General features: G+C 40.8%; 3 protein-coding genes across 4 annotated transcripts in view; all 3 read right to left on the minus strand.

Annotated features, from left to right (window-relative positions):
* DNAH10 (dynein axonemal heavy chain 10) overlaps positions 1–565 on the minus strand; it is a 50,075-nt gene extending 49,510 nt beyond the window's left edge. The window contains exon 1 of the mRNA XM_053959345.1: positions 146–565. Within this exon, the coding sequence (XP_053815320.1) occupies positions 146–362 (217 nt within the window). The 5' untranslated portion in view covers positions 363–565. The remainder of the gene's footprint in view (positions 1–145) is intronic.
* Positions 566–1,696: 1,131 nt separating this feature from the next.
* On the minus strand, positions 1,697–16,874 carry ATP6V0A2 (ATPase H+ transporting V0 subunit a2). The gene is made up of 20 exons (XM_053959831.1): positions 16,707–16,874; positions 15,338–15,416; positions 14,237–14,334; positions 13,292–13,429; positions 12,842–12,942; positions 12,044–12,170; positions 11,189–11,271; positions 10,752–10,845; positions 10,212–10,424; positions 9,526–9,676; positions 8,703–8,842; positions 7,806–7,960; positions 6,779–6,869; positions 6,351–6,469; positions 5,750–5,960; positions 5,494–5,613; positions 4,887–5,006; positions 3,529–3,646; positions 2,950–3,121; positions 1,697–2,079 (listed from the first exon to the last, which is right to left on the minus strand). Exons 1-20 carry the CDS (start codon positions 16,821–16,823, stop codon positions 1,977–1,979), a joined length of 2,550 nt encoding a protein of 849 aa, XP_053815806.1. The 5' UTR covers positions 16,824–16,874; the 3' UTR covers positions 1,697–1,976.
* Positions 16,875–17,944: 1,070 nt separating this feature from the next.
* On the minus strand, positions 17,945–26,126 carry TCTN2 (tectonic family member 2). Of its 2 annotated transcripts, none has more exons than XM_053959832.1 (18): positions 26,003–26,126; positions 25,165–25,278; positions 24,807–24,880; positions 24,479–24,674; positions 24,174–24,274; positions 23,729–23,925; positions 23,373–23,496; positions 22,745–22,880; positions 22,051–22,116; positions 21,529–21,657; positions 21,192–21,269; positions 20,801–20,881; positions 20,377–20,488; positions 19,895–19,998; positions 19,367–19,517; positions 18,595–18,720; positions 18,418–18,506; positions 17,945–18,187 (listed from the first exon to the last, which is right to left on the minus strand). In XM_053959832.1, the coding sequence occupies exons 1-18, from the start codon at positions 26,094–26,096 to the stop codon at positions 18,081–18,083; spliced, it is 2,079 nt and encodes a 692-aa protein (XP_053815807.1). In that variant the 5' UTR covers positions 26,097–26,126; the 3' UTR covers positions 17,945–18,080. The 2 variants fall into 2 exon arrangements, with proteins under 2 accessions (XP_053815807.1, XP_053815808.1); XM_053959833.1 differs by lacking the exon at positions 26,003–26,126 and adding an exon at positions 25,601–25,724.
* Positions 26,127–26,457: the final 331 nt, after the last annotated feature.

Raw genomic sequence — 26,457 nt, forward strand, 5'->3', positions numbered from 1 at the left:
TAAAAACAGGGGTCAGGGGCTGCAACTCAGCAGATGGGAAAAAGAGGGGTTTGAGGAAGGGGGAAACAGGGAGCTGGGGCCAGGCAGTGCCCAGGGAGAGCTCAGCGGGCCGGGGCAGCGGGACCCTCTCCCACCCCCTCCTCACCGGCCGGGCCGGGCCGCTCGGCCCGCAGCAGCAGCAGCGCCGTGCCCGCCGCGCTCGCATCCTCGCTGCCCTCGGCGCCAAGGCCGAAGAAGCGCAGCACGACCCGCGCATCCTCGCCGCGGCTCAGCAGCTCCTCGAAAGGCGCCGGATCGCTCAGACCCAGCAGGGAGAGCGCTCGGTCCCGCAGCCACCACACCCGCACGTCGTCCAGGCTCATGGCGGCAACCGGCCAGACGCCTCCCGGTGGCCACGGCAACGGTGCGGGGTGGAGCGACGGCTGCTGCCCGCCTTCAGCCCGCTTCGGGAGGCTCCGTGCCCGCCTCAGGAGGAGCCGCGAGCGTACAGAGCCCGCCCCGCGCTCCCTCCCGGCGCGGGCGCTCCTTCTTCTCAACACCGGCCGCGCTGCTTCCCCTCGGCACCAGCTGCTCGTTCCCCTCAACACCGGCCGCCCCTCACGGCCGCTCGTTCCCCTCAGTGCCCGCCGCCCCTCACGGCCGCTCGTTCCCCTCAGTGCCCGGGGCCCCTCACGAGCGCTCGTTCCCCTCAGCACGGGCGGCCCCTCACGAGCGCCGAGGCTCCTGGGCACCGGCCGCCCCTCACGGCCGCTCGTTCCCCGGGGCACCGGCCGACCCTCAGCGCCCGCCGCCCCTCACGAGCACTGGTTCTCCCCGGCACTGGCTGCCCCTCACGGCCGCTCGTTCCCCTGGGCACCGGCCGCCCCTTACGAGCACTGCCTCCCCCCATAACTGCCCCTCGTTCCCCTGGGCCGCCCCTCACGGCCGCTCGCTCCCCTCAGCGCCCGCCGGTTCTCCCCGGCACCGGCCGCCCCTCACGGGAAAAGCGGCGCCTGAGGCTGGGAAAAGGGTACGGACAAACACAGGGCCCGCTCGGCACAGCGCAAACGAGGCTTTATTGGGAATTCGTATGAAACAAGTGCAAAATTTAATTTGTGCTGTTCGTATGGCACAGATGTTAAAATATCATGGCAATATCCCCATTTTCACACTGATACAAAAATAATATAAAACTACCCCTGTCCACCTATGCGGTATAAATTAGTTTCTACACTATAAGGAAGTGCTGTTTGTGTGTCCTTAGAGCCAAACAGAAACAGGGATCAAAGCCAATTCTTTATTCCATGTGCAAAAGTTTTTCCTCACTACAGGGGAAAAAACTAGGAATAATACTTGTAAATCCTGCCTTCTTCCATAATGTTAAATATAAATATCAGTGTGGCTTCCAAAAGCTTAAAGTAGTAACTCTAGGCAGAACCCAGAAGGAAGAGATAACGTTTCCAGTGCAATTTTAAATACGGCCAAAAAAGAGCACATTGCATTGGTGTATATAAATTTACAAATCAATCATCCTGGAATACAGACTGAAAACAGACATTGCTTCTATTGCATTGTAGAATGGTTCCCAAAGTGCACAAGATGCAGCTGGGTTAAGTATGTGATTAGTAATGAATGTTTAATATAATGAAAAGTCTTTCCATTAACTTAAAAGTAACCATTCAAGAAAATAAGAAGACTCAAAAAAAAAAAGCCTACATGGGTTTCAGGACAAGCAGTAACTTTTTTTTTTTTTTTTTAAAGAATAAAATTAATTTACAACATTAGTTTATCAAGAAAATGTACATTTTACATCTATATATTTTACAAGATGCTCCAGACCTGCTATGTCTTTCTATGGGAGGTATGTTTTACAGAATTGCTTGGCTGCATTATAAGGCAATCAGTGAAAACCACTTTGTTCCACAAGAAACCACTCATAGGCAAGATCCACAGTTATTTGCAGGCAATTCCAAACATTTCTGCTGACAGCAGCCAAATTACAATGCACCATCTTTATTAAAATGTAAAGAAATGTGCTTAAAAGAGAAAGGTGTAAACTTGTATCCTCCACCGGAGTAGAATTTGTTCTGAAATTCCACCCTGAAACGAGACAAAAAAACAGAATCTGTACATTAATCCAAAATTAGCTGTCAAGGGATAGAACTGTGCAACCCAAGAAGCTGAGAAAAACCAACTCCAGTCCTCTCAGTTGTTTTCTGTGCAGCTATTTAACCTTCTCATGGCAGTCCCAGGCTAACTTTATGTTTCTCAGGAGACCCACACACACTAAACCAGGCTGTAATGGCTCATTTCTTACATCTTACTTATTTCTTACTCATTTGTTTCCGAGTGAGTTGTAGCCAATTGTTTTGCAAATGTGCAATATCATGAGGACAATCTGTCATGTATGTAGTAGCTCCACCTCCTGTCTTTGGACACTCTACACCTTTGTTTAAATTGTAAATTTCATCAGATTTCAAACTAAACATGCTCTGAATCTACTCCAAAGTGCAAAGCTTGCAATACCAACACCAAGAGAGGATTAAAATACTTAAGAGTTGGCAGCCCCACTCACTAATAGAAATGTTCTGTTGAACTAAATAAAAGGACTGAAACCACATAGTGAGATTACCAGACTGAAACTAAAAATACTTATCCAAGTTATTAATATTCTACATTATGAAAAGCTGCAATACTACGAATCAAACGTACTTATATTTTGTGAATGTGGTTGAAGTTAAAATGCATCATAAGCCAATATAATATTTGAATCTACTGAAAATATTCCAGAGGAACAATCAAATCTAACTAATAAGCCATTTGTTTAACTAAATAAATGTATTTCAGTAGCAATGAGGCCGTTGAATTTTATACTTTCCTTTTTAATAAGACACCTAAAATTTTGCCATAAAAATTCCCCTCAAACAAGCCAGTATATGTTGAAGCAGTATACAGAAAAAAAGAACGTACCAGTGAAGTCGTATAGCATGGAGGAAAGCAGAAAGCCCCTCCATGACCAGCAGAATAAAAACTGTCAGCACAGCAAAGAATGCCATTACAGGGATTAGCAGCAAGACGCCGTACTTTGTATCCACACGGAGACCCACTCTCATCACCATCTGCCACAGAACTTCTGATAACTCTAATAAAAACCAAAAAGTTGCCATCATTAATGTTGGTACTGAGTGCCTTCACTCACTGAGCCACTCTGACCTGTTCATTTAGCCAACAGAAGAGAACCTGCTCAACATGGGAACTATAAGCAAACACCCTCCCCAGAGAGCTGCCCCCATCCCCTCAAATGTTTAAAGATACACCTCAGTGTCACAATCAGATCTACTGAGAGCAGTATTTTACATAAAGTCACAGTTTTAGTTTGGAGACTTCCATAGATCATGATTAGTTGAAATACGGATTTTTTTTTTTAATTAAGAAAAAGTGTATTTCATATTAGTATCAATGGAAAAGGCCAGCCTCCCTCTAACAGCATTAAAAATACAGGTGTAGGAAAAAACCCCAAAAAATATCAAAAAACCCACCCCCACTTACGTGCATGAGCAAGACTCAATGCCCAGAGTCTCAGGTATGAGGCTGTGTTAGAGATGCACCCCAGGCAGTATTCAATGGTATGAATCGCTTGATTCATAAAAACATCTGCAAAGTTCAGCTAAAAGATAAAAATACATTTGTATCAACTTTAACAACATAGAGAACAAAACATGAGAGAACAAAAATGTTCATCTGCAAATCCTTATTACATGGAAGAATTCTATTGAAGGGTAATAAATTGATTTTATATCAAGTAAAAAAGTGTGCCGTGTAGAAGATCCTTATTACAGAGATAACATTAAAAAAACCATCAGATGCTACAGTTTTCCAGTATTACCTTGTTGATAAATAAAAACAAATGGAATTTATGTTTTCCACAAGGAGTATGATCTAATACTTGAAAACTTTAAGTATTATAACCAGTTCTAATTCCCATTCTATTAAAATTCTAAGTTTATAATATCAATTTTTTCATCTTTAAAAGCAGGGGTAATTATCAGTAATGCTACTGATAGAAAGATAACTACATTAATACTGTAAGATCTAAATATAAATACTTGTTACTAATAAAGTGTTTCAAAATTGATATTACTGAAAATTTCAACACTTACTTTGTCTGAATGTTGTATTTCAACACTTTGTATAATACATTTTGAGTAAATAATTCTTGTATTTTCTATACACAAGAAACAAGAGTCTACTACCCCAGTGAGACAAGAACTATACATATTCTGCACATTAGGAAGCTGAAGCAATTCTTTGTTTTTCAATCCACATGGAATCAGTGGAATCTTTAAAAATTTGACCAAACTAAACAGCAGCAGTGGGTGGGAACTAGGAATGCTGCCCCAACCCCCATTAGCAATAATCCTCATCACAAGATGTAATTTGCAGGCATAGAAAGACTTTTGTCCAATTGAAAAGCCAAGATTAATTAAGAGGAAGCTGGGCAGTCACTACTTTGCCTCAAGCTTAAGAATCCATAAAACCAGACAAAACCCAGGATTTTTATCCCACTCTTCAATATAAGTGGGATTTTTGTCCCACTCTTCAATATACTTTTCTTATATTGAAGACTCTCCTAGATACAGAGTCTTAACTGCAAATAAAACACTCTTTATGTTCTTTACTACAGATAGGTTGTGGTTTATTGTAACAGTCTGAAAATAACAAAAAGTAATGATAAAATAGCAACAAATAACTGTAAGTAAACTGCATTTGGCCACCAAGGTCTTTGCAAAGGCTCAGCTGGGTTTCTTCAAAACTGCTCAGCAGGTAGTGTACAGATTATCTATTGACTGCCCACTTCTAATTTGCTTTTAAGAACATAGAGACCAGAGACTAAGTAAAAACATTACCTCCTCTGCATCTCCCTCTCTGTGCCCACTGTCTGAGTGACTGACACCTTCTTCGAGATCATGACATGACAGGAGACAAAGCTCTTCTTCACTTTCTTTTCGGATAAGTTTGTAGCCACTCTGCAAAATGGGAATGTATTGTCTCTTCAAGCAGGCTGCCACTATCATTTTTTAAATTTACTTAAAGTAGTCACAGGCAAAGGCAAAAAGATTTAGAGGAACAAAGTACTATTATGTGTTTCAGTCCAAAAGTTTCCAAACTGAGCAGAAACTGGTAAGACAAGGAGTAATAGGTTCAAACTGAATATAGATATACAGAAGAAATTCTTTCCTATGAGGGGGGTGAGGCCATGGCACAGTTTTCCCTGAGAAGCTGTGGCTGCCCCATCCCTGGAAGTGTCCAAGGCCAGGCTGGAGGGGCTTGGAGCAACCTGGGATAGTGGGAGGTGTCCCTGCCCACTGCAGAGGGTGGAATGAGACGAGCTTTAAGCTCCCTTCCAAGCCAGCCCATTCTATGAAATACCCAGTAAGGACATACTCTGTGCAATAAAACAGCAGCTGAACTCTCCTACACTGAGGAAATGTGTGAGTGCCTTTCAGTACTTACCCTGTACATTCTTATGCCCCGGCCTCCACTGTGCAACCAGTATAAATAAAGTGGTTTACCAAGCAGCATTACAGGAACACAAAGCAAAGCAACACTAAGCAAAAACTTCTGCAGCGGAACCTGTTGGGGGGAGCGGGGTAGGAAAATTAGATTAGATCACAAAATCCAAAGTAGGAAAAGCCATCCCCTTTTTCTTTAAAGTATTATTTGCATAGGGAACACGGGATTTCCAAAAGCTTGGAAGAGCATTACTCACCTGGCCACTGAAGAAGCTCTTTGTTTCACCACTAGGAAATAGGAACATGTTAATAAACTGTATCAGAATACTGGGGGCAGCTGTGGAGTTCTCTGCAGAGTATGCCAACCATTTAAAGAAGATCATGAAAACCAGGTAGCCAAATATGCACAACATGAATAAAAGTTCAGGAATAAAAACCAAATAAATATTATAGGTCTTCTTGAAATGCCTGAAAGGTAGAAATGCAGAAAAAATGAATTAAGTTTTACCAACAGCCCAAATATGATTTCAATAAAACAAAGCACTTTTAAGCAGTATTCAGTGAAATTTTATCAGGTATTTCAGGGGAAATAAAAACTGTAAGAGGCACATATTTTTATTTACCAACAAGTGAAATAAAGTCTTGTATTAATTTGTTTGGGGATTTTTTTAGTATAATATTGAACCATCATCTTGCATATGTGAAGGAATTTTTTGTCTTTTTATAAGAACAGTTCTCACAATGACTCTTATTCTGTTCTCACATAATAATTCCAGTTTCTCTTACAAGATTAACTGTTACCATTCCAGACCTGACAAAAAATACAATATCACTATTATTTTAACTTCTTGTACTTACAAGTGGTTAAACAGCCCCAGTACAACTCCAAATGTCATGTGAGTCACTCCAAAGATCACAGACATTTTCATTTTGAATGAATTTAAAAAAGTGAGACGGTTGCTTGCCAAATTCCATATCTGAAGAAGAAAACACCAAACCACCATTGAAGAACACAGTAACAGGAGGAATAAACCAGTATCCTTTTTCTACTGGGGACCAGAATTCTACCTCAAATGGAGGTCACAACTGAAATTTGAGTTTTGTAAAAATAGTTCAATCTTTGACTTGTCAGAAGAAAAGGTCTTGTTGAACAGAGAATACAAACAGAAATGTATTTTTTCTTAGTCAGATTTATCTTATATACAGATTTGTCTTATACACATACCAAAATCTAATGGACAAAGACTCATCATCACAAGTGGGTAATTAAAAAGAATGAAACTAACCGGATCAATTCCAAAGGGATAAGCTCCATTGTAGACACCAGAAACATTTGGATCCAGTGCTAAATATCGATTCGATTCCACATCCTTCTCGCTGCAGTGAAAGAAAAACACACTCAGATTTGGCACTTTAAACATAATGACAACATACTTTCAGTTCTGCAGGACACCGCTCCTGCTTTCCTTTACCTAACTCACCCACTGTCACACTTTGAAAGAATGAAAGGATTTCTAAGCATAAAAGTCTTGACTAATACAAACAATAGCAAAAAAAATCCACCTAGAACCTCACAATCTGGGCTTAATTCACATTCACATTCACTATCTTTCAAAACAATTCCACATTCCACATTCTCCTAGAACTCAAAATTTCATTTTAAAAGTTCACATTTTGCTTTTGCATAAAATTCACTGTCAAACATTCAAAGAGTAACTGCTACCTTTTTTCTGTTTTGCATTTGGGGAAGTTTCTACTTTATCTGCATACAGTTTTTCATTATCACAGCACACACAACCCGTTCAAATTTTAGCCAGTGGTCTTGACTATTTGAAGCCACATCCTGTTTTGTAGGGCACCATGAGATGCAAGCTGTGAACACTAAAATACCAAAGAGTCATGACACCTCAAATCAGTGAGGTTATCCCACTCTGAGAAAAAGTAGATTTGACAATTCACATAAACTATTTTTTTCTTTGTTTTTTACTATCAAGAAAAGCTGTGTAGAGACTAGTGATTGCCAGGTAATTAATTTACTTCATTAATAGTTAATTTCTTTTAGTAGAGGCAAATGCCACTCAGCTATTCATTTCAGAAGCATGACCTAGGACAAATAAGTCCAAACCTAGACCTGTGTTTTCTATTCCTCTGAAGTATCTTTATATAGACATACACACACACCTATAAAATAAAACCTGAAACATCAATGCAAAGATAAACCATAGCAGGATAGTTAAAACACATGAACAAAAGGGTTAAACTGCTGCAGGAAATACATCTCTGGTTTAATGGTATAGCAAACATGCTGCTCACCTCCAAACCTTTTCATACATTGCTGAAACATTCCATCCAGATCCAAATATATTTATTGACTTTGAAAAACAGTCATTATAGATCAATCCAGTGTATATAGAAAACAGCCCCATTAACAGTATCACGTATCGGCCTTCAAATAACATTTTCATTATCTGTCAGTATTGGGGAAAAAAGAAAAAATAGAGAATATCATCTGTTATGTGAGCAAAGGTTAGCTAGACATGTCTAAGAGAAACACGTTTTTGGACACATAAAGACTTCTAAAAATTAAAATTTATTTGTGAACAGTCATTAAGAATTATGAGCTCCCATAACACACACTGAGACTTTTATCACCAGCATCCTTACACTAAGGCTAAGGAAGGGTCTTTTAAAGCCATCTCCTTCCTGGGACTACTTCACAAGAAATTACACATCTGCAGGTATTCTTAATTGAACATAATTCTAAAGAGAGATGCAGATGTTCCTGCATTCCAATCCATATGGTTAAAAAAAATAAGTGAAGTTTAATAAATTTCAAACTGCAACTCTTTTTATAAACAATAAAAGGTGGAATTTGAAAAATCATTTTCTCCTCACATTGTCACTGTAACAACATTCTGTAAAACACATCACTGAGTAGCCCTGGTATAAGTATAGACAAACTTAAAAGCATCAATTTTTTCTAAGTCTTTTATTACAACTTGATTATTTCTGCTCTTCCAAGGAAAGTGAATATTTTAAAGTATTACATTAATCTCATGGAATATGGGGTCTTTTAACATAGAAAATCCTAAAAAAATGGGAAAAAGCCTAATTAAGTATCCATGCAAAAAAGCAGTACTTTTCAGAAACACAGTGACTATTCAAATGATCTGGCTGGATGGGAAGTAAATAATTTGTAGTTCCTTTTACCTCATCTTGTGCTCTTTTTAACCTAGGGTGGTTTTCATACAGTATTGTCAGGAGTGCAAATATGAACATGAGCAGCCCGTGCCCGAAGTCTCCGAACATAACCGCGAACAAGAAGGGGAAAGTGATGATGGTATAGAGAGCTGCAAGGGCAACACAGCAGATTTCAGGCACAGCACACAGATGATGTTCTGTCTGCATTATCCCCAACCAATCCCATACTTAAATCTCTCAAAGTTTTTAAGTTTGAAAAATTTAACTCAGTTTAAAGCTTGTTTATTGAGTAGCAATGACAACTTCACAGCTGAGCAGTAGCTGACAGTTCTGAGGATAATACGAGCCCAGGAAATAAAACCCAACCAAACAGTTCTTCCTCTGTGGGTATTTTAGGTCTGTATTATAAGGTACATTCTCCTGTGCAGAATGAGCCAGTCAGCATAGCTACAAGTAGATATTAAAGTGGGCTATACAATAAGCTGAATTTTTCAAGTGATGAGCTCCACACTTCAGTAAGATCAATTACCATTACCAGTTTTCTTTGTTTTTTCCCCTAAATATCTTCCTTACCCAAAGTAAAACATATAGAAGAAAAATTATACAGCTATTATCACTACCTTTCATAATAAAATAATTCAGCAAAACCAAATCCCACCTTGCTGCTTGGAGCACTGTTTGTGCTTTTGATGAGCTACTGAAATTTTAAAATAGCTACTAACAAGAGGTAGGATTGTCACCATTTGGCCTTTGCCAGTGCCCAATTCAGCAAGGTATCAAGGCAAGCAGCAATGAGAGCACAGCTCAGAACCCAGCTTTCAGAAGGACCAACCTGGATTAACTTCCCCATAGTTTCCAACTCCATAAGCATCAACGATGTTCTGGAACCCTGAGGTGAATTTATTGGTACGTATCAAAGTCGGAGGAGGTTGTGTTGTTGGGATGGTATTCATGAATGAGGAAATTGTAGCTCCACTCTTCCTCTAATTACAGACAGAGATATATTTGTGTAAGATCTCTGTTAATCTAATCAAAGTGAAAACATCTGCTCTATCAGCAGCTTCACTGATCCACAAATACCATTAAATTATGCCCCAAGTTTAACTTTTATCCCTTTGTACCCCCTCCAAAAACAGACTATGCACAGTGTGCTAATTCTTACCTCATATCAAATCAGATGAGACTTATCAGTCACAATATTATAGAACAAAGATTTGTTATTACAGTTTTCTCTCATAAAACAAAAACCAATGCAAAGGAACCTTCTGCATGACTGCAAATAACACTGTGGGCCCAGCTGGACTCAGGTCCAGTACAGAAATTATTCAAGACAACAAAAAAAAAACCACTACACACAACACTAAATAAAGGCTCTGCTTATAAAAAAATGTTTTATACATAGACCCAGATCTATCTGTGCCTACTTTTAGTCTACTGTTAATAATTATTTTCTTTCCTTACATGTATAGTTAGTTCAAGATAAAAGCTTTAACATCAATGAGCATTCAGGTGACTTACTGAGCCTTCCTCCAGTGCATGGCGCAAGTTCTGGAGATCAGCCACTGGACACCAAACCTCAGCAATTAAACATTTATTTGTGACATCAAAACTGCACAGGTTAAGGACGTGGTAAATGGCTTTCATCTTCTTCACTTGGATAACCCAAGTATAGATGGATTCTGATGCCTTATACAAGACCTGGCGCAAGTATTCCTCAGTTTTATTCAGCACCTTTGTTTGAAAAAAAAAAAACAAAGATCTCACTGAGAATGTGACAGTGGTTGTGCTGATCACAGCAAGAGCACCTCGTACATGTCCAGTGCTGGGCTGTCCAGTGTGTTTTTAGGAGAGCAAGCAAACCTCTGCTGAAAACAGAAGGCAATGCCAAGTGCTGTGAGGTTTAACAGATATGTGCAACACGAGACCAGGGACACAACTTACTGTCCCATCAGCTCCAAAGCTGCATGTATGTTAGAAACTATATTTAACACTGTGAGCCATTAAATGATTTCCTAGGGTGCAAAAGCTCCAGCAAGAGGAAATGTGTTCTTTACTCACAGTTTCGAGATCCTGAATACGAACACTGAGTCCTTCGACCACGGCCTGGCGCTCCTCGATGGTGTCGGGGTAGGGGTACACGTGACAGCGATAGCTGCAGGAACACAGGGCTGTGTTACTGACCAAACTCCACCAAAACACATCACCCAACCCCCTGCCACAGCCAGATTTGCAACACACCACTTAAAAACCATGGAACGGATTCAACTCATAGGCAGCATTTTGACTGTACTTGGTAAAGACTGCAAGTGAAATGACTCATATATTTATTTGCACACTGCGTAATTATAGAGCTGGGTGCAATAAGGGGAGGAACAAATTTAACACAAAAAGCTTGTATAAAAATCAACACTTTTAAAAAAGGGGTGCAGGGAAAAAAACAACTAGAAAATACCCCAGGTATAAAGGAATGTACATATATTAGATTTACTTCTTACCAGTCACAAATCTTCTTGACTTTTTGACCAATTTGTTCACCCCAATAGGACACTAAAAAAACAGCCCACTTTGTGGTTTCACCCTACAAAACCATAAGAAGTAAAGCTGATGAATTATGTTTTAACCAGCAATTCCACTGTGACACAATAATAGAGCTAAGTAACAAAGCTGAACAACTAGGAAAAACTGTGTTAGTAGCACTAATCTTCCATCCGTTTAGTGAAAATCAAACAATAAAATTCAACGGTGACAGTATCTCTTTGTTTTTAATATTAGAGAAAACCAGAAAGTTTCCAGGGAAAATATGAGACATATTTCACTATCTCAGAATTCTTAGTAAGAAAAGAGTATTTTAAAAGGCAACAAATTAGAATTCAAGCAAAAAAAAAAAAAAAAAAAGGTGACAGATTAGGCTGCCATAATTGATTTATTAAAACTAATTTTGTAAGTTCACAAAAAAGACTTCATAGAAAACTAGCTATACTTGATTCTTTTTTAACTACTGAATGAACAAGTGGAATGGCTATTAAAAGGCAATGCACTGTACAAACCTAGTTAATAAATATCCAAGCAGCCATTTCTGCCACGTATTTTGACCAAGGTGGCCAATCATAAAGTCACCACTATTCCACAATGAAGTTCTGCACTCCTCAAGCTGAACCACGACAAATTAATTCCCACTTCTAGAACCTTGAATTTTAAAATCATACAAATTCTAATACTTCTGAATAGTTTTTCCTCCAAGAACACTGGAAAATCATTTCCATTTACTTCAGAAAGACCTGAGCAACAATTCTTCCAAATCATATGAGAAGTACAAATGAAATAAACTGATCACTACAATGTTTACTCACTGTGTCTGGATCTTCCAGAGCTTTATCCAACTCTGCATAGGTAAGAAAGGGATAGCCTTTACACACTCTCCACAGCATTTTTTCAAATGCTTCAATCTTTGCTATGTGAACTAACCCAGATATGAATCTAGGAAAAGGAAAAATTTGAAATATAAGATAAAATGTACAAGAAAAATAAAATTGGAAATTCAGAGTACATCACCACAATAATTTAGTATCTGCTATGGCTAGGGAAGGAAGCATCACCCTGAATAGGAAGTAACTGGTATAGAAAATACCAGCTGGTATATAAAACTTTTATTTGTGAAACAAATAAAACAGACTACAGACCTGAGCACACAACTAGAATTACTTCTAATTGGTTACGTCTGTGATAGTGAGATTATTTATTTTTTCTTGGAAGATATCCTCTCATAACAACACCATAGACTGCAGTATCCATTCAGCATTTCAAAGGCAACACAATTAATGTTACATTCACACTGACAGGTGATTAAAACACTGTGTGTTTATCACAGAAAAAGAGTTTAAACAATAGAAGGAAGTATTGATTTAGAGATTTTCCTTTACACATGTCTTTGGTTTGCTGGAAGCTTTGTGACAGCTTTTTTTGGGTGCTGTTCTGTTTATCTCTTCAAATCATCTGGGTCTGTTACACAGGTACATTGGGGCCAGGCTCTTGACCTGTCTAAAACTGTTTGGCACACCTGAAATCACTACAGGCCATGCTTTAAGAGAACAACCCATTCTTTCCAGCCCCTCATCAAGCACTTCTGAAACAGCACATGCCATACCCACCCCAGCGAGGCGCTCAGTCTGTGCGTGCGGCTGTAATCCACCAATGGCTCATTTTCCACAGAAGGAAATTCTTCAAAATTTCCATGTAAATGGGATTCATACTAGTAAATTAAAAGAAAGAACATTCATTGCTTCCAGGGGAAAAAAAAAAAAAAAAAACAACCTCTCATTCCCTTATTATTCTAAGAAAGAAAAGGTAATTAGGTAAGTGGTTTAATTAAAAATATAAAACTCATTTCCGCGTTCAATTCAGGCAACAGAGAGATCCTGGATCTCAAGTGCACTGCTCTTAACAGTTATAGTCAGTGCTGCAAAATTACAGTGTAATTTCTTAGCACAATTTATGCACCAAAATAACACAATTACACCTTCATTTGCAAGCAATTCTACAGGGAAGAATCACAAAAATGACACACAACAACAATCCCTGTCACATGACCCAAGCAATACCTCAGGTGTTCTCCTGACAAAATTCTGTGTGATCTGTAACATGTACTTGTATTCTGTCAATTCAAGCAGGTTTTTCCTCAATTTTTCTTTGTTTTTCGTTACTTCCCTCAATTCTGTCTCCAACTTCTGCAGCTGCTCCTAAGGCACAGAGCAAAGACACAGAATCAGTTACAGGATTTTGGAAAACAGAATAGGATTCATTTTCAACACATAATAATTTGACACGGTGATAGGAGCTTCCCATTTCTTAATTAACTAAAGCTTCAGAGGTTTTATCCCTCAGTCTGCCACAGATTGCTCTGTATTGAGTACACTTGATCCTCCACTGGCACCTGCTCAGAGTGCTGCTCTGCCCCTAATTTGTGTCAAAATAATGCAGACCTGGAATTAGAACTGCAGGTAGCACAGGGTGAAAGATACTAATCTATTCTTTTAATATAATTACAACAAAACAGAATGTTATTCAAAATTAGATCTGTGTTTTACAAGCTTCTACATTGAGTGCGACACCAGAAAAAGCATTCAGAGACAACAGCACCACATTTTGCTGTGTGAGCAGCACCTGCAGAGCCTTGGGCAAGTAAAATTCCCACACACCTGAAAATTTTGGATGCACAAAGAGCCTTAGGTAAGTACCAAAGCAATAAATGAGGCTGAGGGACCTCATCTACAGGCAATCTGCCTGGAACAGTGTGATGTGCCAATCCATCAAAATACATCAGATGAGTGCACACTCCCTGAGTTTGCTTTGACTCTTTCACAGGAATTTTGTGTTAATACCAAAACCTCATTGGCTTTTTAAGTCACACTGGCAGCAAGGAATCAGAAAAAAGGCTTCTGCCCCCCCTGCCACACCCCACTAATTTAAATTGTAAGTGATATGATAACAAATCATCAAGCTTGAAATTAAGTTCTAAGACTTTGGCATCTGTTTGGTGGAGTTACCTGAATTTCTAAAATGTGTTTCAGCAAGGGGGCAGGAGGAGCAACATCTCCTTCAGGAAGAGGAATATCTGCTTTTTTAATCTCTTGTACTAAATACCCTGGAGTGAGAAGAAGAACAGCATCAGAAAGGAAACTGCATTGCCTACACTTCCTAGAGTGCTGCAGAGTTGACCTTCAGCTGCTCTTGATGGTGCTAATCACACTGCAGCATCAAGCCCTGGATTTTATTCATTCATTTTAGCAACAATTCACACAGAAGTCTTCAATAATGAAGAACTTGAAGAATGGTGGGTATAAAACACACAAACTACTCCTGCCTTGGAAGTCTGCAGAAGCAAGCAAACTTCAGAGGCTTCTCTTTCCCAACAAGTATTTTCTAAGAAGCTTTTACCATTTCACAGAACCTCTTTGTTGCTGCATGGTGCCACTTTCTGCCAATGGTGCAATTGTGTCACTTTCTGCCAGAAACGGACATGCTGCTCACTGACCCATGTTTGGAGTAAAAAGTGTTCAAACAAAGCAGCTTAAGCAACCTTGACAACAAATGCAACTCACACTGGGCAGGGGGGCTGCCAAAATAGCTGCTGGCATGACCAGCACGTGCCTCTGATCAGAGATTCCAATCAAAGGAATCCTTCAATTGTAGCTTTTCCTCAGGATACACTGAAGACATCTGCATCTAGGCTGTAATGCTCTGCCTACCCTTCTCTATTCATTAACTACCATGAGAACACAATTTTTAACTTGAGGTATTTTTAAGGGTGTCTGGAAAATCAACAGCATTGAGTTATACAACATGAAGAAACAGGGAATATTTTACAGTCAAGGAAATAGCCACAGTAAAGCTTCACTTTCCCTAGCAGACTTTTAAGTAGTAAACACTGAAACAGCCTCATGTATTTATCAGCAACACATTAGCAACCGTTCTTCACCTCTGAGTGTAAAAAAAACCCATATCTATATTCAGTGTAAGTAAATTTCACAGCTTACAAAATCTGGGAGGGTTAAAAAAAAAAAAAAACCTGTAGCTGAAACCTCCACAGTAGTGCCACTCTGGTAATGCCACAGATGAGAAACAGCAGACATGAAAATAAAGCTCACCTAGTATTCTTTCCATTTCTTCACATTTCTTCACTTCATTCACATATTTTCTCTGAAACACACTTACATTTGGGTTAAGCTGAAGGAGAAGGACAAAATGCTTATTAGGTGTTTGAAATAGTAACCTCCCCTAGAAAACTACAGCTGTTCCTGCAACTTCCTGGAGACAATTTGCATGAGCTCTGTGCTTGTCAGCTGAGAAGGCACAAAAACCTAAAAAGATTACAAAGTCTTCAAATAGCAAAGCTGGTTTTATTAAAGCAGAATTACCCATGCCATTGGCTAGTTTTAATCAAACAATAAAACAACAAAGTCTACTGGAGAAACCATTCCTAATCTCATTTTGATAGTTTTAAAATATTACTTAATGACTTCAAATTAACAAACCATTTCACAAATTTGTTGTGATGCATTTCCATAGTCTATCTGAAATATTAAATTTTATGTACATCCCCATAATATGAACATGCAATATCTCTGACTACTTATCCAGCTATTAAATCAGAACCACTAATGCATTATTTCTAAAATAAATGCTGTATCAGGTAATTAGAATGACCTCCAAGTGTTAAACATACACTCATGTAATCATTCTTACAGATCTGCCTCTTCCTCCATGCCATATTTACTTCCAAGCTTTCCCAGCAATGATTTTACAAACTACATTTCAAATGTATGTTTGGAAGACATTCCAAAGTCTCAGCAAGCAAAGATCATATAATTATGATGAGACAATGCAGAGACCTGGCTAGTTATTGCCCAGCCCAGCTTTATGTTAGGCAGGCAGGGAGTTTCCTCCACGATGAAGTGCCCCTCCAGGAACAGGAACCTGTTATCAATAAACCTACAGAGCAGCTGTTTCTGTGGGTCTGGCAGTGGGGTGGATGGAGCCATCAGCTGTCACACACGCTCAGGCTGAAGGCACTGAGGCTGCAGGTGGGTCAGGGGCTCTCCCATGGGGTCTCGCTGCAAATAACCCCAATTTAAGGTACTGCTGTGAGAAAGGTGGGATCTCAAAGCATTCCTCCCGAGAGTGCCGGGGAGGTGGGAGCTCCACACCGACTTTCCATCGCTCATCCCACCCAGCCGGGCGCGTTCCGGTGTCACCCCTCTCTGGGGGGTTGGACTGGATGATCTCCCTTCCAACCCTAACAGTTCTGTGATCCTGCTTTCAGGCGAATGCCACACAGAGACGGGCCATACACCTGCCTGTCAAGCGTCTCGGAAAGACGGCAATAAAAGCAGTTTCCAGCGCCCCACCGGGGCCAAGCGCGCACCTCCCAGACGGCGGCCCCGGGCCCGGCTCGGCCCTCACGCCGGGCCCCCTCAGGGTCCCCGCACCGCCCCACAGGGCCCCGGCGGTACTCACGTCTCGGAACTCGGCCAGGCCGCGCTCGCCCACCTCGCTGAGGCACTCGTAGGCCGAGCCGCTCTGCAGGAAGAGCTGCGCCAGGCACACGGGCTCGCCGCGGAACAGCGCGCCCATGGCGGCGGCGCGGCCCGGGGCTCCCGGCGCGGGGGCTCAGCGCGGCGGGCGGGCGGAGCGCGGCCCGGGGGCGGCCATGGCGGGGCGGAGCGGAGCGGGCCCGGCCGCCGCTTCCGGGGCGGGGAACCGGCGCAGAACGCGGCCCCAACCGGCGGCGGCGCGGGCCGGGCTCGGGCACTGCGGCGGAGCTACCGGGAACGGCAACCGGCGCTGAGAGGCTGCTGTGCGAGAGGGGAAATGCGGGACTGAGAGAACATCACGGAAGCACAGAAAATGCTGAGTCGGAAGGGACGAGAAGGATCATCGAGCCCAAGTCCTGGTCCTGCACAGCACCGTCCCCCAGAGCCGCGCCATGTGGGCTTGGAATGGATCTTAATATCACCTAGTCCCAGCCCTTCCTGCCGTGGGCAGGGGCACCTCGCACCAGATCAGGTTGCTCCACTTTGAACACTGCCAGGCTTGGGGCATCCACAACTTCACTGGGCAACTTGTTACAGTGTCTCACCACCGCCACAGTAAAAAATGTCTTCCAAATGTCTAACCTCAATCATCCTTCTTTCAATTTGTACCCATTACTCCTTGTTCTGTTCTGTAGTTCTTGATTAAGAGTCTCTTTCTGGAGCCCTGTAGGCCCCTTCAGATAATGGAAGGTTGCAGTGAGGTCTCCGCACAACCTTTTCTCCAGGCTGAACATCCCAAACTGTAGCCTGTCTTTTATAGCAGAACTGCTCCTGTCCTCAACTTTGCGGCCCATCCAAACCACAAGAAAATCCCAAATGTTGCATTTCATCGGCTAAGGACAATGAGAAGATGTTTCCTGCACCTTGCACACAGACACAGCAGGTTGCCAATGCAAAGCATTAACTGGAAAAGAGAATTTCAGATGAACACGTGAAAACAGCTGAAGGGCTATGATTCTCAGAAGTGTGAGAAGTCTGCCCACTGCTCCAAAAATAGGTGGGCACAAGGGGTTTACTGTCAAGAGTCCTAGGAGAAGAGAACCGGCTTGAGAGGACAACAGTCCATCCATGAGGACAATCCCAAACCCGCTGCAGCCTCTGGGCTGGACTCGCCACCTTCTTGAAGTCAACTCTGCACTTTGCTACTTCAAACACAGAGTCTAGAGCTTAAAAATAATTTATTACTTTTGTTTTAAGTAACAGCCATTTTCTGTATGCTGTAGAAGTACTGATTTTATGTATCTTTAAATGTTTACATAAATTGTCTACAAAATCCAAGAATGTTTCTCCATAATTTTTACCTGTTCCATAATTTAGAAAACCAAGGGTTGCTCATAATTGTTGCAAGTAAAACAAGAAATGCCAGAAACAGGCCTTTAGCAAGACATTGGGAATATGGTTCTCCTGAAAAAAAAAAAAAAGAAAAAAAAAAAAAAAAAAAAAAAAAAAGTAAAAAAAAAAAAAAAGTGTAAGCATGTGAGAGCTAAATTTTAGTTTATACAACAACCCAAAGATACAGATAAAAGTGTATGCAAAAGCATTCTTTCAGACAACTCCTCACATCTTATTATGTTTCAAAGAAATATGGCCTTTCATGTTTTGTGGCATCCCACATTGTTTATCCCACATTTTACCTGTGTAAAAGCGTGTCAGTGGATAAAGGAGTTGTGGCCAGCACACCTCATTTTGATTGCAGTCAAACTCTGCATAAATCTTCTGATACCTGGAAAAAAGGAACTTTTTGGTCAATGTAATTCACGTTACATCTGCTGAACATAATGGGAGGTTATCAATGTTTTTACCAGAACTACCTGGTCACTGGAGGGGGTGGTTGTGCTGGGACTTCAATGAACTGAACAGAAGCTGTGATGGGAAGAAAGCTGAGGGTGTTTCTGCAGCCAAGCCCACACTGGAACTGCCATAAGACTGTTGAGTAACTGTAACAAAAAGTATAACTATTGCTTGAGGGCTGGAAATGGAAGTTTAGACCCTAAACACAAGCAGGATAGGACAAAACACACAGTATTTATGAAGAGGTTGATAATCCCTGGATTTTCCACATCGTACAAGGGGAGAACTTGCATAGTCTGGAAATAAGGTAAAACAGAACAGAATCCCACTTATTTGATAGGGATTGACTTGCTGGAGGAGGGGAAGTGTTTGCAGAGTGAAAATTCCCTGTTTCAGGAAAGAATAAAGCATTTAGCTCAGCTCCCAAGTGCTCTGCAATGGGGTAAGCCAGAACGCAGGACAATCTTGTTGCTTCCACCACGTGACTCCTGATGGGATGCCCTGTGTATGCTTGCTGCTGGCAGCATCATGTGTTTTATTTAATATTTCAGTGAAGTATAAAGATTATCTGCTTTTAATCATTAATTTTTTCTTTAATTTTCATTTCAGAGGGAGAAAGGCTAACCTGGTTGTGATCAAAAGAATTTGGGTTGCAAAGTGAAAGGTGTGTAAAAAAAACGGCAACAAAACCTACCCTTTTTGTCTGTAAAATTAATTTGGGATATGTTAGGTAAACAAGGCTCAAAACGAAGCATTTCTTTGTCAGATAGTCAGAGACACAACTCACTTTACCTGATCTGCACAGCAAGAATTTCCTGCTGGGGAATCCCTTGCACTGCTCCCACTTTAGCAAAGATTATGCGAATATTCAGGTTTGCAGGAATATCTGGACAAAAGCCTTTTAAGCCTCCAGTGCTCACATTAGAACTAAATGGATCAAGACCTATGAAAAAGAACAGAGAGATTTAAATGTAAATATTATGGAAAACATTATATGTTCCATAATTAGATTATTCTCATAGCCCAGTGAAATGCTGGTAACTGCATTTCATCACACAGGAACACATTAAAAATTATTCTCTCTATAAAAACACCTAAAGGAGTAATTTATGAATGGATAAATACCAAGTCATATGTGTACAGGCTGGCAGTAAAATATGCAGTATCCACAGACATACTGAATTATGTGCCTCTGTGTACACATATATGGATGGATGGATGGATGCAGACACACATATCACTAGCTTTAAGTATTTGAAATTACAATTTGGATTTATTTTGACATGCTTTATTTACAGTATGGGCACAAGCCTCACTTACGTATAATTTCCACCCAGTCATTTAGATCACTGTAACTGGAATTGTCCCTCTTTCCAATGTGAGTAGCTTGTATTAATGCATTCAATTTCTCTGTCACATTTCCTCTGCAAAGTAAGAATGTAACATCACACAGAATGTAAATCTGTACTGTCTTACCACTCTGGGTTGCAATATTACTGTGTCCTAAGGTCAGTTTCATCTGAAATATGTCATCACACAACAAAAATAAACTTCAACTATTGAAGTGAAGAAATGGAAAAGTATTGCAGCCAACACAATCCTCATTTGAATAAAGAGTGAAACCATCATTATGATTTCCCATCAAAAACAGAAGTGAGACTATTAAGCACAGAAAGCTGAAACACACACATGAATATTTAAAAAGAATGTACCAGTGCTGATGGGAGGCACTTGTAGACAGTCACATAACAATCAACAAGAGGGATGAAGCAGGGATAAACAATTCAGTCTGTGTGGCTCACCTTAAAAGGTTGCAATCTTCATTAATATCAACTTCTAGAATGCACCCAGAGTATGAGTCTACTCCAAACAGAACTGGTCTGTCAGTTGCTGATGCACATAAACCTCTGCCAGCTGTGAAATGAAAACATCTCACTTGAGCTTTCCTATTATCCACCTTTGGATCTCCAGCTTTCACTTTTGTGCAAAACATCAAACATTAGAATGCAAACTCAGCGTGGCAGAGTTCAAAAACAGATATAAATCATTCAATTTTCCAAGAAAGCATTAAAGGTTTTCTCACTGACCTTTGAAAGTTTGGGAAAGGAAAGCAAAATCTGGCAGAAATTTTTAACTAAAATATGTTTTAAAAAATCCAAAAACCAAATAAAGCTCCAAAACTTTAGCATTAACTACAATTGAAGTTGCAACCCCACAAGCCAGTACCTGGCTGCCAAATGTTGAGGCTTCCAAGAGAATCAGAATCATTCAGATTTGCAGCTTTCACTGGTTTTCCAACTTGATACCCTAAACACAGAAGGGTAAATTATCAACACTGTAGAAGAATCTATAAGCATTAGCATTGTTTAAATGTCATCAGTCTTGAAGTAAATGACAAGACATTTCCACTGCAGTGGGAATGGTCTCACTTTAAATGATCAAAATCTATGCAACAAAAGCCTAAGAACCACTCACTGCTATTGGCAGTGCAGTAAGGCAGGAAGGCGAAGGCTGGCAACATAAAGAAGTACAAAAGAAATACAAAATGTAATCACTGATAAGAATATGTACAGTACGAATTTTTTTACTCTTAATAGGCAAAATGAAGTATTAATACCTGGATTCTCAAACAGTTCCTCTCCATTAGTACTGTTTAAACTTAGAAATTCGACTGTGAATCTCTGTGTCAGGATTTCTGGTGAAAGAAAAAAGTATTACTTTTATGTAAGTAAATTAGCAAAATGTATGTTCTATGTAGGGCACAAACTTCTGTCTTTCATTAGTGACAGAAGATTCAAATTAATACAAATTAATGGAAATCAGCCCCAAAATTTTCTTTCTAGAGTCCAAGGGAAATTATTTTTAAGAATTAGTAAATAAGAGATTCTATCACAGAATTTCCATACAGAAGACAAAGAAATAAATCAAAAATCTTAAAAGAAATTTCCTGATACCTCCATCACATAAGCTTCCAAAGAAGACAGTGACATTTACTTGCTCAATATTCTTGTCTTTCCAAATGAATTTATAATGTTCTGCAAAAGTTACATTTTGACACAGAACCTCAGCAGCAAGAAGGTTTTCTGGCAGAAGGAAAAAGAGAAAAGGTCATAATGAAAAGCACTCTAATTAGAAAGCTCTGCTACTGCAGCTGAGAAAGAACACATTAAAACCTTGGCAAAATTCTGGAAACTACAACATTCATCTTTTTGAGAATTTATTTTACTGTTTCAGTGTGTAATGGTGCAATCCCCCATGTATGCAAGGTAAGGAACCTGATTTCCTGACCAACTGTGATGAACTGGAGTAAATGAAATACTTCCTGCTTTGCAGGAAGCCAGTTTACTTTTTCAGCCTTAGATAACATATAAAATTCCTCCTAAGAATTGCAGCAGGTAAACATTTTAGACATCAAAATCTATTTCATATACAATCCAGGTTAAGTAAGAAACATTAATTAAATGGAAGAGACCTACCACTTTCAGTGATGAATTTGCCCCTGTCAGTGATGGCTCTGTAGACAACATTTTGTTGGATGAAGTCTGAGAACGAAAAACAAACAAAGACTTCTGTTTTCATACCCAAGGTGCAATCCTTGTTGTTATGAAAACTGAGCAGGAAATTATTTTGAAAATTAATTTTGGTAAAGACCCAGACTGTTTATGTATTTTGAAAGCAGAGCTAATTAACTGTGGGTCTTACAGAGGTAATATAGACTAACAAAATTAGACAATTATGGAGCATAAAATAAAATAAAATACGTTCATGCTGGTAATCACATTATCTCAAACTCCAGAATGACTCTTCATAAGTACAGGTTTTTGTAATGCAGAGAGTAACCACTTCTCCCTAACTCCAAAACGCTGATGCTGCACCCTCCTGACGGAAAAACGGCTCTGCAAGAGTCTGAAAATGAGTCACCAGGAACAGGTAAAGGGGACACAAAGGCCCATCCTGTTATTTCTTACCTCCTAAATCTTGGGAAACAGTGGGACACTTGCTAGAAGGTCATGAGAACCAGGAACAGAACATCCCCAAATGCTGAAGTACAGGTACCAGATAACACAGACGTTACATTTAGCAACTGTGCCAACAGCCCTCGGGTTTGTTCTGTTCCAGCAGCTCTGAGAAACAATGAAACACATTCCTGCTTGGATTTGTGCAGCATACCTGCAGTGCCAGTGTTTATCCTCACATCATGGGGCAGGCCTTCCTTGTAAGACCCCAAACTGGTCGGGCACTTGACATCAAAGTTGTGGAGATAGGCCACAGGAGCATTCCCAACACACTGTCCAGCCATGGATTGCTGCAGGGGGTTCACAGAAATGAGGATTTTCTAGCCCCTTGCTTTTCATTTGAAGATTACTTGTTAGTAAAATGCCCCACGTGTGCACTACAGCCACACGTAACACTTTGGCAAGCAAGCTATCTGATGATATAAAACCACCTCAGCCTCTGGCAAAAGAGAGGTTAACATTTCAAAAGCACAGCTTTAAAAGTAGTTTCAATGTACACCACAACTTCATCTTCATTTGTGAAAATAATTACAATCAACAAGTCTCTCCAAAATGTATTACCTTTTGCAGAGATGGGCAAGGGGATGACGAAGGATAATTTTTACTTTGTGATTTTGTTTTGGACTTTTTGTTCGTTTTTTGAGGTTTTTTTGTGACAAATACACCCCACCACTTCCCAACATCAAGTTGCTGAAATTGGATGCAAAGCCATAAGGAGAGTGATGCAGGGAGTTCCAAATCAACCAAGAGGAATCAAAAGCTCATAAGCACCAAGTGATTACCTGGGGAACAGTAAAATACTCATCTTCTTCTGTTATAATTGGATCTCCTTCTCTGTAACCAGTGAAAGGTTTCCCAGGAGAAGTTTGTAGAAGGATCTTAAATGAAGGAACTTGGGGTGAAGAACTGCAAACAAGTTTAAAAATTAAACTCTTTACCTCCCACAAATAATTACAGGTTTGCTTTCATGTCCCCTGTTCTTATATACTAACAATGACATTACTCCACTTGCATTTAAGGTTTACACCCTAAAACCCTAATTTCAAAGTAACTTCCAATATAAAGACAAGTTATATTTTTGGTTGCATAATGAGTGTGATGAGAGTGTGATGAGAAAATTAATTTTCTTAAGACTTACATAGAGCCATGATAAAAATAGCCAAGAAATGGTGTGTTGTCAAGAGAAGACTGTACACAAAGGAAGGGAAACCACTCAGGGGTATATTCCATTGACTGGGAAGAGCACAGCTGGTCATAAGGTGGGTTTACATCCCCACCAAACACTCCAGTGAAACATGATCCATTGAATAACTGCTGCAAGTCTGGTGTACACTCCTGAAAGGGAAAACAGTGGCCACTTTTTAGCAAGTTAATTGCAATACTTATGGCAATATAAAGCCAAACTTACAGGTTAATCAAGCAACTTTGTATAGAGAACATATTTATTTTCAGAAATACTGGAATATCCAAACACCCCCTCTGGCTCATCTAGTCTGAAGCATTCCGTACCTCTCTCTCCCCGCAGACAAGAGAGTCTAGAAACTTTGAAAACACTTAATCAAAGTTTAATAAGAAATCAGTACCAGATCACAGCAACAACGAACATCACAAGCTCCAGCTGTTAAGTTACAAGGACAAGAGCCCAAGGGCTTAAATGCCTGGTTTGGGATGATAGTTGCATTTTCTGTAACAGAAGTAGAAGAGAAAATCAGATTAAGTGGGCTGAAATCCAAATAAAAAGACCATGCACACTGCAGTTGATTCTGTGTAGAAACCTTGTTTAAAATTCCTTTGATTGCTCAGTACCTCTTATTGCTGCCCAAATACCGATTTTTCCATACAGAGAGGAAAAGAACAGCCAAAATGCCATTTCTTCTTTAGCACTTACCTGACACATTTCCTGCAAAGGAAGAGTTGGCAAATATTTCAGCTTGAATCAGGAGCTGTGCCAGCATCACTGAACCACGGCAGGCTAAAACCTGGAGTGTTTCCACCACGCACAGAGGTGAGGGGCAGCACTCGGTGGCATTGGGCAAACACAGCTCCAGAGTTCTGCTGAGGCTTACAGTCACCTTGGAAATGTTCTGGAAAACACAAAACAAAGTTTGACAGCTCTGATAGCTTGTATTAAATTGATCTTGTCTATACCATTCGTCAGCTTCTGAGAGAGAAGCTGGAATGAAGTGGAATAACAGAAGAATCAGTATTCTACACACCACACCAGGAGTTACATCCAAATTCCAATCTCCAGCCCTTTTACTTCCGCTGCAATTTGCAAGTTGCAATTTTCCTATAACAAAATAAAAATTTTAAAGGTCATTTAGAAAGGACTGGGAAATGAGAAGTACATTTAAACTTTTCTTGTGCCTTCAGATACACCCTCAGGCCCAGCTCACACAGAAAAAACTGAGAACTAAGGGGTTAATCACAGGAATGTCTGAAATTCCCGTTTCTGTAACGATTAAGACACTAAATGACATGCATTACCATTTCTCTAGTAATTTTTGTGTCAAAAAATATTAACAAGTCAAATGTATCTATTTACATGGGGAAAGGGGGTTGAAGTGTTCTTACCTGGCTCTGCATCTCTAGGACTTAAAATTATAGAAAAATTAACTCCTGAAGAATTGCCGAGAAAAAATGAATTTACTCTGGGCCCTGACATATGAATAAACGAAGGCTGAAAGACTGAAAAAAAAGAAAAAGAAATAAGTTGACTGAAAGAGGTAACATCTGTAAGACATATAGATCTTGTGCTTGGGCTATATTCTTACACTCTTAGACTTGTCACAAACAGAAGAAAAATATCATGTAATGCCTAGTACAGGGTTGTATTTCCATTCTTGCCAAGTGTTGGAGGAGTGGGTGTAGCTTTCTATGTCACAAGTTTACATGTGTGAAGATGCCCAGTAAACAGGCAGTAAAATAACATTACAGCACTTACAGCCCACGCAGATACTACACAGCTCAGCAATACCATATTTAGCATTTCTTACTGACTTCAGCTTACACTTTTTAATTTCTTGGGGCCATGAATTGTGCGAGGGATGTCCCACCACCTGCGATCCAGGAGCTGTGGGCTCCTGAGTTCTGCATGTGGACGCAGTGCCAAGTTTAGGGTTCGGGGTTGGGAGCTTCACTGGATTTTTCTTTCTACGCTTTGCCAAGGCTGAAAGGTCCGACATAAACTGCTTCACCCTCCCGCTCTGTGCTGAGCAGCGGCAGGAGGGCACGTTCGGATTTGGAAGGGGCGCCCAAGGCCGCGCCTTGGGGAACCCTCAGGGTCCGCGCCGCCTCCCCTCACGCCCACCCGGGCAGATCCCGCCGCGGGCCGACCGCCATCCCCACACCCCGCCCGGTCCTCGCCCCCCGGAGGTCACCATTCACTGCGGCCGCTCACACCCTGACCCACCGGTGTCCCCGGCCAGCTGCCCGGGGCAGGGAACCGCCCGCAGCAGCAGCAGCAGCAGCAGCAGCAGCAGCGCCCCGAAGCTGAGAGTCCCCATAGCGCTACGGCGGCCGCCCGGCCGCCATCTTGCAGCGCCAGCGCGGCGCCATGGCAACGCGGAGGGCGGGAACGCGGCCGCCTCACGGGAAGGGCGGGAACGCGGCCGCCTCACGGGGAGCGATGGTGGCGGCAGGGCCGGTCACAAACTAACAAAGCTAACAACGCTAACAAATAAGCTCTAAGTATGTGAGAAAAGAAAATAAATTAAAGTTTAGGGCTCTCAGATCTGAAGGAGGGAGGTAGTATTGATTATGAACGTAGAATTTATGGGCCACTAGGACATCTTCCCAGTTAAGCAAGAAACTAATAAAAGCAGCTCAGTAATTGTGCTGAAATCAGATCTAAGCAGGTAAAAGGTA

Source organism: Vidua chalybeata, chromosome 18 (genome assembly GCF_026979565.1).
Source record: "Vidua chalybeata isolate OUT-0048 chromosome 18, bVidCha1 merged haplotype, whole genome shotgun sequence".
Classification (NCBI taxonomy): domain Eukaryota; kingdom Metazoa; phylum Chordata; class Aves; order Passeriformes; family Viduidae; genus Vidua; species Vidua chalybeata.